Source organism: Vulpes vulpes, chromosome 3, assembly GCF_048418805.1.
Source record: "Vulpes vulpes isolate BD-2025 chromosome 3, VulVul3, whole genome shotgun sequence".
Taxonomy (NCBI): Eukaryota; Metazoa; Chordata; class Mammalia; order Carnivora; family Canidae; genus Vulpes; species Vulpes vulpes.
In genome coordinates, this window is record NC_132782.1 from 138753160 (window position 1) to 138773063 (window position 19904).

The 19904-nt window shown below is 37.6% G+C and overlaps 1 protein-coding gene across 2 annotated transcripts in view; it reads left to right on the plus strand.

Annotated features, from left to right (window-relative positions):
• TTLL7 (tubulin tyrosine ligase like 7) overlaps positions 1 to 19904 on the plus strand; it is a 142793-nt gene that overhangs the window by 105121 nt on the left and 17768 nt on the right. For both annotated transcript variants that reach the window (XM_072754734.1, XM_072754735.1), the window contains exon 19: positions 7116 to 7276. In XM_072754734.1, the coding sequence (XP_072610835.1) occupies positions 7116 to 7276 (161 nt within the window). The remainder of the gene's footprint in view (positions 1 to 7115; positions 7277 to 19904) is intronic.

A 19904-nucleotide genomic window follows, 5' to 3' on the forward strand; every position in this document is an offset into this window, starting at 1 on the left:
ATGCCTTGGTTGGGAGCAGAGGAGAGCATGAAGTTGATTGTTGCAGTGGATCCTGAATGGGGAGGCTGTCAGTTAGCTGCAGTCTTGGAAGCAGGTTGAGTCTAATGGCATGCCACAAAGGCTGTGTGTGATACGATTTAACTTGACAGGCATTTATCGGTTGCTGTTTGGTACTAGAACTAAGCTAAGCACATTGGGGATTTTGAGAGTTGTTCATTCGTTCATTTAGTTATTTGCTCACTCTAACATGCATGCATTCAGTGACACTAATTGAGGGACTACCATGTCCCACACACTATGCTAGGTGTGGAATGTGTAAAACTCTCATTAAAATCTCTTAATTCCATTTATAGACCATTGTTGAAATATCTCACTTTTTCTGTTCCAGGATCCAAGCATTTTCTGGTTGCTCATTAAAATGTTATAAAACTCTAAGATTAGAACCCACACACACAAACTCTTTCACATGCCTTATTTCAAATTTTCCTTAATGGATGTAAATTTCAAAGGTCAAGGATGAGGGAATTAGATACTGAAAAGAATCCTCACCAGGTGAAAATGGAAATAGCTAATCCTATTTAATATCATGTTGTGGTAACTCCACACTTGCGTAATGTAGTTTTCTGCCAAGAATGTAGCTGCTTTATATAATTTATAAGGAATATATGTGAAGTATGAAAATACTGCAGTGTTGGTGGGCTGTGAAGAATGCCAAATTTTCTGAAAAGCTTATTCTCTGATGTGATATCTAGGCATAACCCAAGATTGGAGGATGAAGAGAAATTCATAGTGATGTTAAGCTTATGCTATATTTGCATTTATTTGGGGGTTCTAAGAGATCTTTGTTTATCAAGTGTTTCTTCTCTAAATAGCAATTTCTTTTTAATACCTACTCTAGTTGCTTCTGCATACATTTTGATGTTATTATTTTCTGTCTCTTTTTCATTTGGGCTGACATAGATGCTGCACAGAGCTGTTCGTTTTGCATCAGCAAAAATGCCTTTACCCTATAGCCATGGCTGCTGCATGCATCATTAGTACAGCATGTAGTGATTTTAATGTTATTTCTAAACCTCCCTCACCTCATGCCATTATTTTAATTTAGAACCAACTGTTCAGCCATATGGAGCAGTTTGTCATTCAACATCTGTATATTCTTGCAAAATATGAATTTGTGTACTTTATGCTTTCAAACATGCTATATTTCATATGGGAAAGACAACTCTTTTCATTTTATTAATGTTTTCATTGACCGAATCTCCCATTTATTTTTCCCTCGGAGAGCTTAATGTTGGCTCAGGATGCTTTTAAAAGTCACAGTGTCAGGAAATGGATACTTGTATTCTATAACTTACCCTCACTTGAGTCCACAGATAAACCTGAAGGGCACTGTGCTGACCATTTTTTTTTTGTGTTTCACAAATTATTCATCTTCCATCCATTTTGTTCTAACCCCAAAGCACCTGGATATCCAAAAGAGCATTACAAATGAACTGGCATTAATTTACCTCTTTCCAATCTGGTTCTTTACCTGTCTGTTCTCTGCCTTACTAAAATTATTCAGTGGATGTTTTGCTAAAGATACAGTCCCTGTCTCCCCATCTGTATAGCCTTTTTTTTTTTTTTAAGATTTTATTTATTTATTCGAGAGAGAGAGAGAGAGAGAGAGAGAGAGAGAGAGGCAGAGACACAGGCAGAGGGAGAAGCAGGCTCCATGCAGGGAGCCTGATGTGGGACACAATCCCGGGACCCCAGGATCACACCCTGGACCAAAGGCAGGCGCTAAACCGTTGAGCCACCGGGGCTGCCCTGTATAGCCTTTTAAGCAGATAAGACTCTTTGCCATGGCCCTGATGGAGGGGGTGCCTGGGCAGTCTTTTTTTTTTATGATTTTATTTATTTATTCATGAGAGACACACAGAGAGAGTCAGAGACACAGGCAGAGGAAGAAGCAGGCTCCATGCAGGGAGCCCCATGTGGGACTCCATCCCGGGTCTCCAGGATCAGGCCCTGGGCCGAAGGTGGCGCTAAACCACGGAGCCACCCGGACTGCCCGGCAGTCTTGCTTATACACAGTGATCCCATCCATTTTCCCAAGTATTACTTGAGTAGAGGCAAATCTGAATCTAAGAAGTGACAATTTGATTCTTTTCTAGGGTTTGCTATTGACACTTGGACAGGTCAAATTAATTTGGAGGCAGTGTTGGGTAGTGCTTAGGAGCATAGATCTGTCTACATAGCTGTGTAATCTATTTACTAGCTGTGTAATCTTGGCAAAGATACTTATCTGCTCCATGCTTGAGTTTTCCCATCCATAAAATGAGATCCAGAAATGTCCTCAAAACCTAAAAATTTTCGTAACCACTAGGCAGCAAAACCTAACCTACCTGAATTCATTTGGTGACAGCGACCTGACAGGAATATATGTGTTATTTCTGTCTTGTCTCTTGGTTTGAATAGTCACATATTTTCCTGCAGAAATAGTAATGTGTGTGATTGTGGAATATAGCCTCAAGATTTTTTGAAACGAACTGTAGACCAATTTGTATCTACCTTACGTTTTTGTTCTGAGGGTTAAATGGATTGCTATATATAAAAGTGTTTAGAATAGTCCCTGGTCCACAGGGAGGTCTATAGGACGCCCTCAGTAAGTGTTAGCTCTGATTTTTACCTCGTTTGCATAGGTTTCACCTTGCTGTAAGGAACAGTTTCACTAAGATAAAACACCTGCTGAGTGCTAGACCTGTCTTGAGCCTTGGGTACATAAGTTTTTTATGGGCATAATGCCTTCCTTTATGTAGATAACAGTCTATATTAAACAGGAAATTAAAATAAAGGAAGCTAATTATTAATAGGGGAAAAACAAAGGATGAAGGGATCATAGGTCAATGGCAGGTAAAGGTCACCGTGAGTAGGTTCACCAGGTGAATAGGTAGAAGACTGTCCCAAGCAGAGGAAAGAGTGTATGTGAATGCTCAGAGTGGAGATGAGGGATTCAGGTTCTTGTGGCCCTTGGTTTGCATGCCCTCATGCCCTCCAAATTATAGTTCTTTCTAACTCATTCCTTTCCTCAGGGCCAGGGCGCTTGCCTCCTTTAAAATTGAAGGCAAAGAGCAGCAAAGGACAATGTGTGCTCCCCATGAGCTGCTCAGGAAAGAAGGGGCAAGTTTCTGGGTGGCCTAGACCATGCTAGTCTCACGATTCTGGGAAATCACTAAGGTAGAGATGATGTTGTGTTACAAGAGGCCTAGGATATTTTGTTCATCTCTTCATGTTGGAGGAGACCTTAGGAGTAGAGCAGAAGCATTCTCCACCTCTAACACCCTGGCCACTTTCAGAAGTTGCTTTTAGTCATGTGTGGGCTAGAATATTAGACCATCATGTTTTGAAAATTCCCTCTAAACTAAGAATAAAACATGTGCAGAATAGTGGCCAGGAGAGTCCCTACTAAGGAATGTACCTAGTGCGGTGCTTGGTATAGAGCAGGCAGGCGATGCCCGTTAGTTGCCCTTCTCTTTTGTTCTTGCGCATCATAAGCATTTTTCCACAAACTGTATTCAAAAAAATAAATAACCTATCATCTCGAAAGCTGTAAAGTTGAATAATTATTTAATAATAGAATATGAAAGAGGCACCTGGGTGGCTCTGTCGACTGAGTGGAAGACTCTTTGATTTTGGCTCAGGAAGGGGGCCAGTGGCACAATGGATAACACATCTGACTATGATTTTGGCTCAGGTCACGATCGCAGGATCATGTGTGGGGCTTTGCATCCAGTGGGGAGTGCTTTTCACCTCCCCTGTTCCTCTCCCTTCTCCAAATTAAGAAATCTTTAAAAGAAATAGTAGAATATGAAAATAATGTTAACATGGCTACTTTTTACCTTTTCTCTACATTATAACTTTTGGCCTGTTATTATTCATTATACATAGAAGGTAGAAATGAAAATTGAGAAATGACTTAAATTTATCATTTACTGCTAGTGTGGATTCTTCTATCACATCAGTCATGAGTACTGCTTTCTACTTGAAAAAACATAGAGTTAAACTAATAGATTAAATGAAAATTGTAAAAAATAAAAGGTACGAATTCATGTCTAATAGACCTAACAGCATTATTATGAATAATTCATATTAGAGTTAAAAAAAATGTCCTGTTAATGCTTAAGCATTTGTTATCTGTAGTAACAAGCCTTTCCAGGATAATTTTTTTCCCAAGTGGCTTTATTACAGATTGCAGTTTCTCTCCTTATTCTCTGCCTCCTCATCTGACAGGCCCCTGACCTGCAGTGGGAGTTGCTGTACTGTTTCCACTTCAGGATGAAGGAAGCAGGAACAAGAGGGGAAGGCCTGAGGCTACTCACACCATTCATCATGAGAAGCTGGAGCTGATATTCTTCTCTAAATAGAATGTTATTTTGAAAATTTTTTACTGAATTGGTTTTAAACAGATGTTTATTCTACATTTACCTCTTCAGAAGATAACTAGTATCACTTTTAAAAAGATGGCTGTTTTAAAGACAGACAAATTAAATTCTTCTTTTTATCTGCTTCCAAGTCTCTATATATTTGTGCCAATTGAGAGAAATTCTATCTTCCTTCAGCCTTTATATTTGCAAGCTTCTTTCCCTTCTCACCACTCACTCACATATTTACAGGCAGTTCCTTCAATGAGATACATAAAATAAAAAGTAAAAACCTGGGGCACCTCACTGGCTCAGTTGGTAGAGCATGCAACTCTCAGGGTTGTGAGTTGGGCCCCACGTTGGATGTAGAGATTGCTTTAAAAAAAACAAAAATTGAAAAAAAAATTTAAAAAAGTAAAAATCTACTTTCGTGTATTGAAATTTGAATAACTATATTTGTTGGTGCTTACTTTTTTTTTTTAAAGAGTTTTCACTGGGGACACCTGGGTGGCTCAGTGGTTGAGCGTCTGCCTTCAGCCCAGGGCGTGATCCTGGAGTTCGGGATCAAGTCCCACATCGGGCTCCCTGCTTCTCTCACTGCCAGCGTCTCTGCCTCTCTCTCTGTGTGTCTCTCAAATAAATAAATAAATAAATAAATAAATAAATAAATAAAAATAAACTTTAAAAAAGATTTCATTGGAAATACCTACATAAGTGTTAAATACATGTGAATTGAACGAAATCACTTTTTGGGTTTATAATTTTTTTAAAAAACCTCTAGGATTTCAGTTGTTTTGAATTAGTTTAATCATAGTCCTTATTTCATGGTACTCTCTCATTATTGGTATGTCTTTGGCCTGCTCTTATTTAGTGTTTTTAAGGTTAATTTTACCATATGTGACCCCCAACACCCAAAACAAAAGCTATATTCCTGGCAATGATCTATTATTATCTAATCAAATGACTCTCCTCCATCCCCCTGGTCATCCTTTCCATGTCTCAAGTAGCCATTTTCTTGAATTCAGGGTTCACCAGTTCCTTTCTTTCTTTATAAATTATTATGTCTGTGTTTATTCCCCACATGTATTTTTAATATTTAGTTGTTTTTACTTCTCTTAAAAGAGTTTCATACTGTATATAATTTCAGGTTTGCATTTTTAGAAATTTACTATTATATTACTAAGGTGTTCTGTGTTTTGTGTGTTGCTGTATTTCATTCATTTTGGTTACTATGTAATAGTTCAAGGGAATGAGTGTACCAGTTGATTTTTTCACTTTCCCACTGAAGGACAACTAGGTTGTTTCCAGGTGTAATTGTGAACAGCTGTTAGAACATTCTTATACATGCCTCTTGTTTTTAACCCCTGAGAGAGTTTCTCTTAGCAATAATATTGCTAGGTTATAAGGTATATGAATTTTTAACTTTAGGAGGTAATGCCAAGCTATTTTTGAGTGACTTTACCATTTGGGACTCCCACTAATAATGTCTAGGAGACCTTGCATATCCCTAGCTCTCTAGCACTTGGTATTGTTAGACTTTGAATTTTTGTCAGTTAAATGGCATAAAATGATATCTTATTATAGTTTTAATATTTATTTCTTATGTGTATTGGGCAAACATTTTCACTTTTGTGAAATTCCAGTTTTATATATTTTTGTCTGTTTTTTTTCTAAGTTGTTGGTGTTTGTGTCAACAATTTGTCAGATGTTCATTATGTATTTCTGATATTAATCTTTTGTTGGAGATACATGGTTTTTTTATTTTTATTTTTTTCTAAATTTATTTATTCATGAGAGACACACACACACACAGAGAGAGAGAGAGAGAGAGAGAGAGAGAGGCAGACACATAGGCAGAGGGAGAAGCAGGCTCCATGCAGAGAGCCTGATGTGGGACTCGATCTGGAGATTCCAGGATCAGACCCTGAGCCGAAGGCAGATGCTTAACCACTGAGTTTTTTCCCATTTTTTAATTTGATCTTTTATTTTCCTTATTAAGGTATCTTTTGGTGTCTAGAAGTTCTTAATTTCAGTATAATCAATCTATTAATAATGTTTTATGGTTCATACTTTTTTTGTGACTTAAAATAATCTTTTTCTAGCCTAAGGACTAAAAGATATTCACCAGTACTTTTCACTAAGATATTTAATGTTTTATTTTTTAAACTTAAGGCCCTAATCCCTCTGCCGTTGATTTTTGTTAATTGAGTGAAGGAGAATTCAACTTTATTTTCTTAATAAAACTCATTATTTTTTTTTTTTTTAAATTTTCATTTATTTATGATAGTCACAGAGAGAGACAGAGAGGCAGAGACACAGGCGGAGGAAGAAGCAGGCTCCATGCACCGGGAGCCTGATGTGGGATTCGATCCCAGGTCTCCAGGATCGCGCCCTGGGCCAAAGGCAGGCGCCAAACCGCTGCGCCACCCAGGGATCCCAAAACTCATTATTTTTTTTGGTCTCCATTTACTAATTTAACTTAAATTTAAATTTTCAACTTAATCTCTTCTTACTCCAATGGTCTAACTTACTACCTATGTCATACATCAGAGTTTCATAAATGCTTGGACCTATATCTGGGGATTTTTACTGTGTGCTATTATTCAGTGAATGAGTGTGTGTATATATCTTTGATTTACATATATTCATCTTTGAATTTCAGACACACACTTATACACCTAGATCTTGAAATAACTTTGGTTTTTCCACTAGGTTTTGGACATAGTAAAAACAAGTATTCGAACAATTCTTCCACGCATCTGGAAGGTACCTGATGCTGAGGAAGTAAGTTTATATCGAATTTTCAACCGGGTTTTTAATCGCTTACTCTGGAGTCATGGCCAAGGACTGTGGAACTGTTTCTGTGATTCAGGGTAAGTTCTACGTTACTTCTTATTATTGTTACTTTTAACATTTTATTATTTGGTTATATAGAAGCCCAATAAAATGGTTCAGTTTCTGTAATCTGTTAAAATAAGGATTTCTTTACTGCATATAGTTTTTTTTTGCTATAATTTATAGCAGTTAAACTGATTTAGATGAGATAATGAATATGAACACAATATCTGACTAATTTGTATTCAGTGGAGAGAAGGTAGTCTTTGATTGAATTTAACTTTTAAAAATTCAGTTAATTAACCTATACTGTATTATTAGTTTCAGAGGTGGAGTTCAGTGATTTATCAGTTGCCTATAATACACAGTGCTCTTTGCATCAAGTGCTCTCCTTGATGCCCATTACCCAGATACTCCATCCCAGTATCCCCTCCCCTCCAGCAACCTTCAGTGTCTTATTTTATTTTTCCCTCCCTTCCCCTATGATACTCTGTTTTGTGTGTTAAATTCCACATATGAGTGAAATCATAAGATATTTTTCTCTCTCTGATTGACTTACTTCATTTAGCATAATACTCTATAGTTCCATCCATGTCGTTGCAAATGGCAAGATTTCATTTTCTCTGATGGCTGAATAGTATTTCATTATATATATATATTATGTGTATATACACACACATATACCACATCTTTATTCATTCATCTGTTGATGAACACCTGGGCTCTTTCCATAGTTTGGCTTTTGTGGACATTGCTGTTTTATTTATATAATATGGTGCAAGTGCCCCTTCGGATCACTGCATTTCTATTCTATCTTTTGGGTAAATATCTAGTAGTGCAATTGCTGAGTCATAGGATAGCTCTAATTTTAACTTTCTGAGGAACCTCCATACTGTTTTTCATAGTGGCTGTACCAGCTTCCCACCAGCAGTATAAAAGGGTTCCTGTTTCTCCATATCCTCACCAACATCTTTTGTTTCCTGACCTGTTAGTTGTAGCCATCCTGACTTGTGTGAGGTGGTATCTCATTGTGATTTTGGTTTGTTATCTACTGATGCTGAGTGATATGGAACATTTTTTCAGCTGTCTGTTGACCATCTATATGTCTTCTTTGGAGAAATGTCTGTTCGGGTCTTCTGCCACTTTCTTGAATGGATTATTCTGTGGATGTTGAGTTTGATAAGTTTGTTATAGATTTTAGATACTAGCCCTTCATCTGATAAGACATTTGCAAATATCCTCTCCCATTCAGTCGGCTGTCTTTTGGTTTTGTCAACTGTTTCCTTTGCTCTGCAAAAGCTTTTTTATCTTGATGAAGTCCCAATAGTTCATTTTTGCCTTTGTTCCCCTTGCCTTTGGAGATGTGTCTTGCAAAGAAGTTGCTACCGCTCAAAGAGATTGCTGCTGTCTTTTCCTTTAGTCTTGTCTCATATTTAGGTCTTTCATCCATTTTTAGTTTATTTTTGTGTGTGGTGTAATAACATCACCCAGCTTCACTCTTTTGCATGTGGCTGTCCAATTTTCCCAACATCATTTGTTAAAGAATCTGCCTTTTTTCCAATGGATATTCTTCCCTGCTTTGTTGAAGAACAAACTCTATGGTCTATAGTTGACCATAGAGTTGAGGGTCCATTTCTGGGTTCTCTGTTCTGTTCCATTGATCTATTTTGTCTGTTTTTTTTTTGTGTGTGTGTGTGTGTGCCAATACCATACTGTCTTGATGATCACAGCTTTGTAATATAACTTGAAATCTGGAATTGTGATGACACCAGTTTTGGGTTTCTTTTTCAACATTCCTTTAGCTGTGGGGGTCTTTTCTGTTCCATACAAATTTTAGGATTATTTGTTTCAGCTCTGAAAAAATATTGATGGTATTTTGATAGGGATTGCATTGAATGTATAGATTGCTCTGGGTAGCATAGACATTTTAACAATATTTGTTCTTCCATTTCATGATCATGGAACATTTTTCCATTTCTTTGGGTCCTCCTCAATTTTTTTCATAAGTATTTTATAATTTTCAGAGTACAGATCCTTTATCTCCTTGGTTAGGTTTATTCCTAGGTATCTTACGGATTTTGATGCAATTGTAAATGGGATCAATTCCTTAATTTCTCTTCTGTCTCATTGTTAGTATATAGAAATGCAGCTTATTTCTGTACTTTGATTTTATATCCTGCCACTTTGCCGAATTCCTGTATGAGTTCTAGAAATTTTGGGGTTGGGGTCTTTCGGATTTTCCCCCTAGAGTATTGTGTCATCTGCAAAAAGTGAGACTTTGACTTCTTCCTTGCTGATTTGGTTGCCTTTATTTCTTTTTTGTTGTCTGATTGCTGAGTCTAGGAATCCTAGTACTATGTTTAACAACAGTAGTGAGAATGGACATCCCTGTTATGTTCCTGACCTTAGGGAAAAAGCTCACTATGTTTCCCCTATTTGCAATGGGGAAAAAGCCATTCACAGATGGCTTTTATGATATTGAGGTATGTTCCCTCTATTCCTACCCTGCGGAGAATTTTAATCAAGTAGGATGCTGTATTGTGTCACACGTTTTTCCTGTATCTATTGAGAGGGTCATATGGTTCTTATCCTTTCTTTTATTAATGTGGTGTATCACATTTATTGACATGTGGATATTAAACCATCCTTGCAGCCCAGGAATAAATCCCACTTGGTTGTGGTGAATAATCCTTTTAATATACTTTTGGATCCTATTGACTAGTATTGAGAATTTTGGCATCCATGTTCATCAGGGATGTTGGTCTGTAATTCTCCTTTTTGGTTGAGTCTTTGTCTGGTTTGGGGATCAAGGTATTGCTGGACTTATAGAATGAGTTTGGAAGTTTTCCTTCCACTTCTGTTTTTTTTTTGAAATAGCTTCAGAAGAATAGCTATTAATTCTTTTTTAAATGTTTGGTATAATTCTCCTGGAAAGCCATCTGGCCCTGGACTCTTGTTTGTTGAGAGATTTTTGATTACTGCTTCAATTTCCTTGGTGGTTATGAGTCTGTTCAGGTTTTCTATTTCTTCCTGATTCAATTTTGGTAGTTTATATGGTTCTAGCAATGCATCCTTTCTTCCAGATTGCCTAATTTGTTGGCGTATAGTTGCTCATAATATGTTCTTATAATTGTCTGTATTTCTTCAGTGATGGTTGTTATCTCTCCTCTTTCATTTGTGATTTTATTAATTTGGGCCCTTTCTCTTCTCTTTTTGATAAGTCTGGCTAGGGATTTATTGGTCTTATTAATTCTTTCAAAGAACTGGTTCCTGGTTTTGCTCATCTGTTCTACTATTCTTTTAGTTTCTATTTGATTGATTTCTGCCCTAATATTTATTATTTCTCTTCTCCTATTGGGTTTAGGCTTTATTTGCTGTTCTTTTTCCAGTTCCTTTAGGTGTAAGGTTAGTTTGTATATTTGAGACAGGCCTGTATTGCTATGTACTTCCCTCTTAGGACAGCCTTTGCTACATCCCAAAGTTTCTGAACTGTTTTGTTTTCATTTTCATTTGCTTCCATGAATTTTTTAAATTCTTATTTAATTTCCTGGTTGACCCATTCATTCTTTAGTAGGATGCTTTTTAACCTCCACGTATTTGTGTTCCTTTCAAATTTTCTCTTGTGATTGAGTTCGAGTTTTAAAGCATGTGGTCTGAGAATAGGCAGGGAATAATCCCAGTCTTTTGGTACTGATTGAGACCTGATTTGTGACCCAGTATGTGACCTATTCTGGAGAATGTATGTTCCATGTGCACTTGAGAAGAATGTATATCCTATTGCTTTAGGATGAAATGCTTTGATGTATCTGTGAAGTCCATTTGATCCAGTGTGTCATTCAAAGCACTTTTTCTTTATTGACTTTCTGCTTAGATGACCTGTCCACTGTTGTGAATGGGTGTTAAAGTCCCCTACTATTATTGTATTATTATCATCAATGTGTTTCTTTAACTTGTTATTAGTTGGTTTATATAATTGACTGCTTCCAAGTTAGGGGCATGAATATTTACAATTGTTAGATTTTCTTGTTGGATATACAATAAGATTATGATATAATTTTAAATTATGTTATAGTGTCCTTCTTCATCTCTTATTACAGTCTTTGGTTTAAAATTTAATTTTTCTAATATAAAAATTGCCACCCAGCTTTCTTTCAATGTCCATTAACATGATAAATGGTTCTCCACCCCCTCACTTTCAATCTGAGGTGTCTTTGTGTCTAAAATGAGTCTCTTATAGACAGCATATCGATGGGTCTTGTTTTTCTTCTTTTTTAAAATCCAGTCTGATATTCTCTATCTTTTGATTGGAGCATTTAGTTCATTTCCATTCAGAGTAATTACTGAAAGACATGAATTTAGTGCCATTGTATTACCTATGAAGTCACTGTTTCTGTATGTTGTCTCTGTTCGTTTCTGGTCTTTGTTACTCTTGGGCTCTCTTTTTGCTCAAAGGATTCCCTTTAGTATTTCTTGCAGGGCTGGTTTAATGATCACAAATTCTTTTAGTTTCTGTTTGTCCTGGAAGCTCTTTATCTCTCCTAACATTCTGAATGACAGCCTTGCCAGATAAAGTATTCGTGGCTGCATATTTTTCTTATATAGCACCTTGAATATATCATATTAGTCCTTTCTGGCCTGCCTAGTCTCTGTGGACAGGTCTGCTGCTGGCCTTATGTTTCTAGCCTTCTAGATTAAGGACTTCTTGTCTGGAGTTGCTTTCAGGATTTTCTTTTTATTTCTAAAATTTGCAAGCTTCACTATTAGATGTTGGGGTGTTGACCTATTTTTATTGATTTTGTTGGGGATTCTCTGTGCCTCCTGGACTTGAATGCTTGCTTATTTCCTTCCTCAAATTAGGGAAGTTCTCAGTTAGAATTTGTTCAAATCTGCTCAAATAAACCTGCTCCCCCCTTCTTCATCTTCTGGCATCCCTGTAATTCAAATATTATTATGTTTTATGGCATCATTGATTTCTCAAAGTCTCTCCTCATGATCAAGTAGTTGTTTTTCTCTTTTTCTCAGCTTTGTTACTTTCCATCATTTTGTCTTTTAAATCACTGACCCTCTCTTCTACCTCATTTTACCCTAGCAGTTAGAGCCTCTGTTTTTTACTGCAATCTCAGTAATAGCATTTTTTTTCAGCCTTATTGGTTTTTGGTTCTTTTATTTCTGCAGTAAGGGATTCTGTAGTGGCTTTTATGCTTTTTTTCAAGGTCAGCTAATATCTTTATAATCATTGCTTTGAATTCTAGTTCTGACATCTTACTTATATCCATATTGATCAAATCTATGGCAGACTACTACCACTGGGTAGAATTGACATTTTAACAATATTTCTTTTCTGTGAAATTTCTTTCACTGTGAATTTCTCCATCTAGTCAATTTGTCCAGAAAAGAAAGGAGGAAAGAGAAAGAAAAGAAAAGAAAAGAAAACCCAGCAAAATCAACTATAATAATATCAATAACAATAAAATCTTCAGGGAGTGATTCTGGTTTATATTGTGTACACTCTGCTGTTGTGTTTTGACTGCTCTTTTCCCACTGGTCCTTTCTCTACATAATTCCTCCTTACTTGTAGTGGCAAATGTTTGTTCCTCTAAGTAGGTATGCTTTGATTTTGTTTGTGAAGTTAAGCTGGAAGCTGAGCTTTCTTTAATCAGTAGACTTGGTAGATGCGGGGGTTTGTGTTGGTCTTCTGAGGGAGAAGCCTTCTTTTTTTTAAAGATTTTATTTATTTATTCATGAGAGACACAGAGAGAGAGGCAGAGACACAGGCAGAGGGAGAAACAGCATCCCCACAGGGAGCCTGATGTGGGACTCGATCCCAGATCCTGGAATCACACCCTGAGCAGAAGGCAGATGCTCAACTGCTGAGTCACCCAGGTGTCCCAGGGAGAGGCCTTCCATATTGGCTCACAAGCTGACTTGCCCTCCTAAAGATGCTCCTGCCAGGTCAGGGGGTTTAGTGTAGGGAGCTCCAGCCTCCACTAGAGGCACTGTGTTTCTCTCTGGAGTCAGACTGTGCTGGTGGATGGAAGTGCAGAGGGGTGGTAAAGGAGGCTAAATATGGCCTTTCCTCTCCCTCTTGTCCCTGGGGAGTGGATCTCCCAGCAACTGCTATTCAGGAAGCCCTCTTACAAAAGTGAGCCATCTCCTGTGACTTGGGCCCTTGTCATTCCCTGTCCTAACCTGTCTGTACCCAGCTTGTTGGCACACTCAGAACCATAGATTTCTTGTATTTTATCTCTGGCCAGTGGCTGGGATTCAAAACTCCAAGTTTTAAAGGGACTAGAATGTACACACCCGCTCCTGTCCCTTACCGGGAGGCCCAGAGCATGCCCAGCACCATCCTGTCCCCAAAAAGCCATCACACAGTGCACATGCAGAGGCTAGAGTTTATTGTAATACTCAGCGAAAAGCTGGAGCCAGGTTATCAGCCATCTGCACTCGACTCAGTCTTCTACTCCCCTTTGTTCCAGAAAAGCCATCACAGAGGCTTGAATTGATTGTGGCATATAGCAAAAAGCAACAGCCAGGTTATCCACAATCTGCTCCGGTGTCTGCACTCTGCTCCGTCAGTCCCAGAAAAGTGGCCAGTTGGTTCATGCACAGAGGTTTAAGCCTATTGTGGCTCACACTGAAAAGTTAAGAGGTTTTCTCCCTCTGCTCTCCCCTTGACCCTGTGCTGAGCTCTACTCAATGGCTTTCTTTGTCTCTAGAGAGGACAAATATGCTCCTCCAAATGCCTTCCAGGATGGGGAGCAGTCTCTCCCTAAGCAACCCAGGGATCCACTCACCATGGCTTATTGTGTGGTTATAATGTAGTTTAGGAATGTAGGTGAGGTTTTGTGGGATGCAGTCCAGAGCTAACGACCAAGGAAGAATTCTTGAGATGTCTTTGGTGAAAAATGGTGGTTTTATTAAAGCCTGGGGACAGGACTCATGGGCAGAAAGAGCTACTATACTGGGATTGTGAAAGGTGGCTGATTATATAGTTGCAGAACGTGAGTTTGTTCTTTGCCCTCAACTAGTCCCTCATCAGTTACAAACCACTGCAATCTTCCTACCTTCTCCATCTTCCTGACTTTGCTCCACCAATCAGGCTTCCTCCTCTTCTCGGCCACACGGATTCCCAATCTTCCAATATAGGGCTCTGAAACTTGCTTCTGCCAAATTCTCTCCCTGCAACTCTGCAGATTGTTTCCACATTCCTCCAGTCCTCGTCCTAATTGTTCAAAGTAGTTGAAGGTTGATCTAGTTGTATTCAAAAGACAAGACAAGTTCAGGATTCTCCTACTACTCCACCATCTTGGAACTCTTCCCCGCCTTTGCTGCCAGGGTAGTCTTAATTAATGAAAAATCTCAATTACAAATCTATCTTTAAAGTTCTTCTGCTCTTGCTTTTATGTACCAGACTTCCAAAATATGGCTATACTTCTGTTCCTCTCCAATATTTCAGACCTCCCAAAGCTGTTGTGACTCATTGTCACTTTAGCCTTAGGATGTCTAAATCCAAACATTCTGCACCTCCCTTTCATTCAGAAAAAGCTTTTTCTGAACTTCCCTTAATCTCATTGTTAGTCATGCAGGTTTGATCTCAGGGGTATCTGCATTTTCCTTCTCCTTTCCAAGTCTTTATTCAGTTTGCTAAATCCTGTAGTTTTTCTGTCACATTCCCACTGTGGCTACTTTAGATTCTTTTTCATTGTTCTTAACAATTATCCAGGACTTACTACTGTGTTAAATACTTTTGGAGATACAAAGTTGATTTTGACACAGATCCTGCCCTCAAGACTTTTAAAAATGATAATAGCTAAAGCTATACTACTTACTATGTGCCAGGCATTTTTCTACATGCTTTATGTATATTGCGTGATTTATCCTCCTAACAACACTTTGAAGCAGGTTCTGTTATTCATCTCCATTTTACAAACAAGGAAACTGAGGCACAGGTAGGCACTAAGGACCTAGTGCAACTGGGATTTGGACTCAGGGAGACTGGCTCCAGAGTTTATGGTCTGAACATGCCACTAGTAGATAAAAATAAGGTATATATAGAAGTAATGACTATAAAAGAGACTTAGAGGGATGCCTGGGTGGCTCAGCAGTTGAGTGTCTGTCTTTGGCTTAGGACATGATCTTAGGGTCCAAGATCGAGTCCCACGTCGGGCTCCTTGTAGGGAGCCTGCTTCTCCCTCTGCCTATGTCTCTGCCTCTCTTTCTCTCAGTGTGTCTCTCATAAATAAATAAATAAAATTTTAAAAAATTAAAAAAAATAAAAGAGACTTAGATAAAGTATTATAGGATTTCTGATAGGAGGAACCTTTTGGTAGAAGGGCTAGGTAAAATTAATAGATTTCTAAACATTTTTGTCTCCAGTTATTTGTTTCCCATATCCATGCTTCTGTCAGAATCATTTCCTAAGATCTGTAGTAATTTCTCTCATTTATCATTAAAGTCTACACTTCTTATCTAGAGACACAACACTTTTTAACATGCTGGTTCTTTCTTATTTCTCTAATCTTCTATCTCATTACACTTTTACTTAAAGTTTGTTCCAGAAAAACAAACTCATTATTTTTCAAATATCTTTGCAGTGTATTCTTTTTTTCCTCCCAGCTTTTGATGTCATTGAGTATCTGACTGGGTGGCCTTCTACAACCCCATCCTTCCAATCCTTTTTGCATTATTTAAATCCAATGTAAAGACACAGACTATAGCCCCCTTTTGGTGAAATCTTAGACTATCACAGTCTGAAATGATCTCTAAATGTCCTCCATTTAAATACTCTAGTTATCTAATACTGATTCATTCATACTATTTGTAGACTTGTTCTCACCACTACCATTTTCCTTGGTAGCCATTCACCAACAGGAAGAATTTATAAGCTACTCTGTATTGTGGTAAAATCTGAGAGTAATCTTGGCAATAAATTATTTTCTATAGAGACTTAAGTGGAACATTTGAACTATATGGCCCATTAGCTGATGATTCTCTGTAGAAGTTCTCTCAATCTAGACTCATAATTGGAATTTTGTTTCTGTTTGTTGATCCATTGATTGTGATGTGGAAATGTTGGGGTTCAGAGCCGACAGCCAAGAAAAATACTTGAGATGTCTTTGGTGCAAAAAGATGGTTTTATTAAACCAAGGTGGAGGAGACAGGACCCATGGGCAGAAAGGGCTGCCATGTTTGGTACGGTGAGAAGCAGTTAATTTTATACTGTGGAGTTGGGGGAGGTACAGATCAGGAAAGTTTCCAGAAGGATTTGCATATGCTAAAGAAGACTCACAGGATCCTGGAGGCTCAGCTTTTGTCAAGCTAAGGTTGTTTTTCCCTCTAGCAAAGCATTAACATTAAGGCAGTTGGGAGTTCCTGGAGGAATGTCAAACTCTGCTTGCCTGAAGTATTTGTCAGTGTCTTGGAGGTTTTAAGGAAATTTAATTTTACCTATATTTCCTTTGTTCCCCACATCAGTAGGAATGCTGTATGTGAATCCTAGCTATTCTTCAGCAGGAAAATCAGTCAGATAGTCTGCTACTGAAATTGGTGCTGGTAGTTTTAAGTCCATGAGATAATCTCCAACTCCAGACCCTAAGGATGCCCATAAAGTGGTTCTTCTTTGCCTCTGGGACTCCTCTTCCCTGAACTATTTTGGTAATATATTCTAATTGATTCAGAATCTTTTCCTCTTGTTCCTTGGATAATACTCCCCTTAAATTTCTCTGGTGGTATCTATTACCACTAGTATTGATCATGAAAGTTAATAGCATTTGACTTACCAAATGCCTGATACTATTTTATATATTAAATATTATTATAACTGCTACTTTGATATTTTAAGTTAATTATTATTATTATTATTATTATTATGCAGACGAGGAAATTAAAGAATAAAGAGAGCATACAATTTGCCCAAGCTCTTAACTGTGTTTTATTGACTCCCCTCAAAGCAGCATTCCCAGTGGTAGACAAGCTTGCTTGATTGCAATTCCCGTAGTCTTAGCCAAATCCCCAGCTCCATTGCACCTGAGTAGAGCAGGAGTAGCTTAGAGTCCAATTTGACCTCCACTCTACATCCACTTCTTTAAAACCTTGGTGGTTTATAGAGATGAGTTTAACACATTTGTATTTTGTAGCCTTCCAAATGGGTTTCTTAGGTTTCCTCAATTTAATGAAAACACGTAATGTTGTGTGGTTTGATTCCATTTTGGACCCAAAGTAGTTCTATTAATCCTTTGAATCATGTCCAGTTAATACATCCTTCTTTAACTTTAAGTTTTGGCCCAACAGCCTAGTAGTCAAGGTACAAATCTACTCTTAACACGGTTCTAAAGGAATGATTTTAATAAAAAGAACAATTGTCTTTCACGGTTAGGTATAAAATCTTTGAAAAATATAACCCAAATAACGCTGGGCTACCTTGATTCTTGCCTCTGTCTGTTAACACCCCAATAACAAAACAAAATAAATAAACCACTGCCTGGGGAGTCTGGGTGGCTCAGTGATTGAGCATCTGACTTTGGCTCAGGCCATGATCCTGGGGTTCTGGGATCGAGTCCCACATCAGACTCGATCTGCTTCTCCCTCTGCCTGTGTCTCTGCCTCTCCTTCTGTGTCTCTCATGAATAAATAAATAAAATATTTTTTTTAAAAAAACCACTCCCTATCTACATCCAGAAACATCAAAGAATATAAGATTTTTGTGCTGAGTTTCCCTAGAGTTGGCCCAGGAGTTTTACTGATAAATCACAAAGAACAAACCCTTATCCTTCTTTCTTATTCTTCCAGGCTGCTGAAGCTCATGCTCAGTGACCCTTGTTATCATATGGAACCTTTTCTTGTTATCACATGAGGCTCCACATTCTGAATATGTTCTTTGCAGGAGACTAGCTCTTGGAATTTTCATGAATAAAATTATCCAGCATGTTTTACTGGGATACAGGAAGTCTAGATGCTATGGGAGTCAAACTCAGGATGAGAGCCCAGGAAATGTGTCTGTCCAAAGGTTGTAACATTTCAGCTGAGACTTGTAGGAAGAGGAAGAAGTTTTTCAGGTAAAACAAAAAGGAGGAGGCAAGGGATAGTATAGGAGAAGAAATGTATTGTTTGGAAAGGTCCTCTGTCCACTCAAAACTATGATATGTAAGCTCCAAAAAAGAGAATAGAATCTCTTTGGATCCTTTATCCAAAGGCATTTTCCAGTGGAAGTTTGTCATGGAAAAGCTTTTCTTTTAGAATCTGTGGGCAAGAAGAAATGATAAGGAATTATCCTAAGTATTCTGCTTCTAGACTTACTATCCCACTTAAAAATGTATGCATAACATACAGAGTGAATATGACCTGAATCTAACTGTTCTCATATCACTTTCAATGGATATGTTATTGTTAGTACTTTTCGGCTCATTGTTGTTTATCCAGTTGATACAGTCCGGTTTTTCTCTCTTTTGTTTTGCTTTGCTTTGTTTTTACTTTCCTTTCTCCTTTCTGCTATTTAACTTTGGTCCACTCAGCCAACCATTCAGACTTCTACCAGAGAAGGAGAAAGAAATGAATCGGTTTTACTTTTTAGATAATTGCTTATTAAATGTTTTGATGAGAAAGTTGGTGAAAATATTGGATTGCTGGATAATGGGAGGCCTTTCAAGTCTCTAGATTTCATTAATAACTCCCCTTTGTTACCAGAAGTATTTAGTATTCTCTATCATATTGTTATATTACTAAAAAGTACCATTTAAAGTTGTGTCCTGTTATATATCTCTGAGGATTAGGGAATACAAAGTGGAACTTTTTAACCACTTAATTTTTCCTTTTGAATTCATGGTTTTAGGCCTTCTGAAAGAAGGCAGATAAGATGTTAAGTTCTTTGATAAAGGCATTGGTATTATAAATTATTTCTACATCCTTTCACCTTCTTAAAAATGGTTGTGTTAGTATTAGAAATTGAGATACTATGGTGTTATAGAGGCATTGCACATTTACTCAGCTATGGCAGAGGTGGTGGATAGGAGGTGGGGGACATAGTTCTAATATACTCAGTTTGAGAGATAGGTTTTCTTTGTGCAGAAAAATTTAACCTAGTACCAAATGAAGCAAGTCCATTCATTTTCTTTTCTTTATAAGTAGTTCTGGTATGTTGATACTTAAATATGACTTAATAGAGTAGAATGTGGTCTTTAGCCAGTGGTGGTGAACATAAACTCCAAAAACTAGTAAAAGACTTTGGTCCGTATGTTTATTTTAATTTTTTTTTAATTTTTAAAAAATATTTTATATGAGAGCGAGCGAGAGACAGCATAAGTGGGGAGAGGAGAGGGAGAAAAGGATTCTCTGCTGAGCAGAGACTCTGATGTGGGGCTTGATCCCAGGACCCCAAGGTTATGACCTTAACCAAAGGCAGACGCTTAACTGACTGAGCCACCCACGTGCCCCCCTATGTTTATTTTAAATATTTAAGGAAGAATGAGAGAATGAGAAGCCAAGCTGGTCGTATTATAACTTACATAGAATTCAAAATGTTACATCAAATTAGAGTGTAATAGAAGAAGCTCTTTTATCTTTCTTCCATTTTATTTGTTCTTTTCTTAACCCTATACTCCAAATCAGGAAAAGAAAAATTACCATGATGTGTGTAACTTGATAGTGGATCTAATCAAGTGGCTTCAA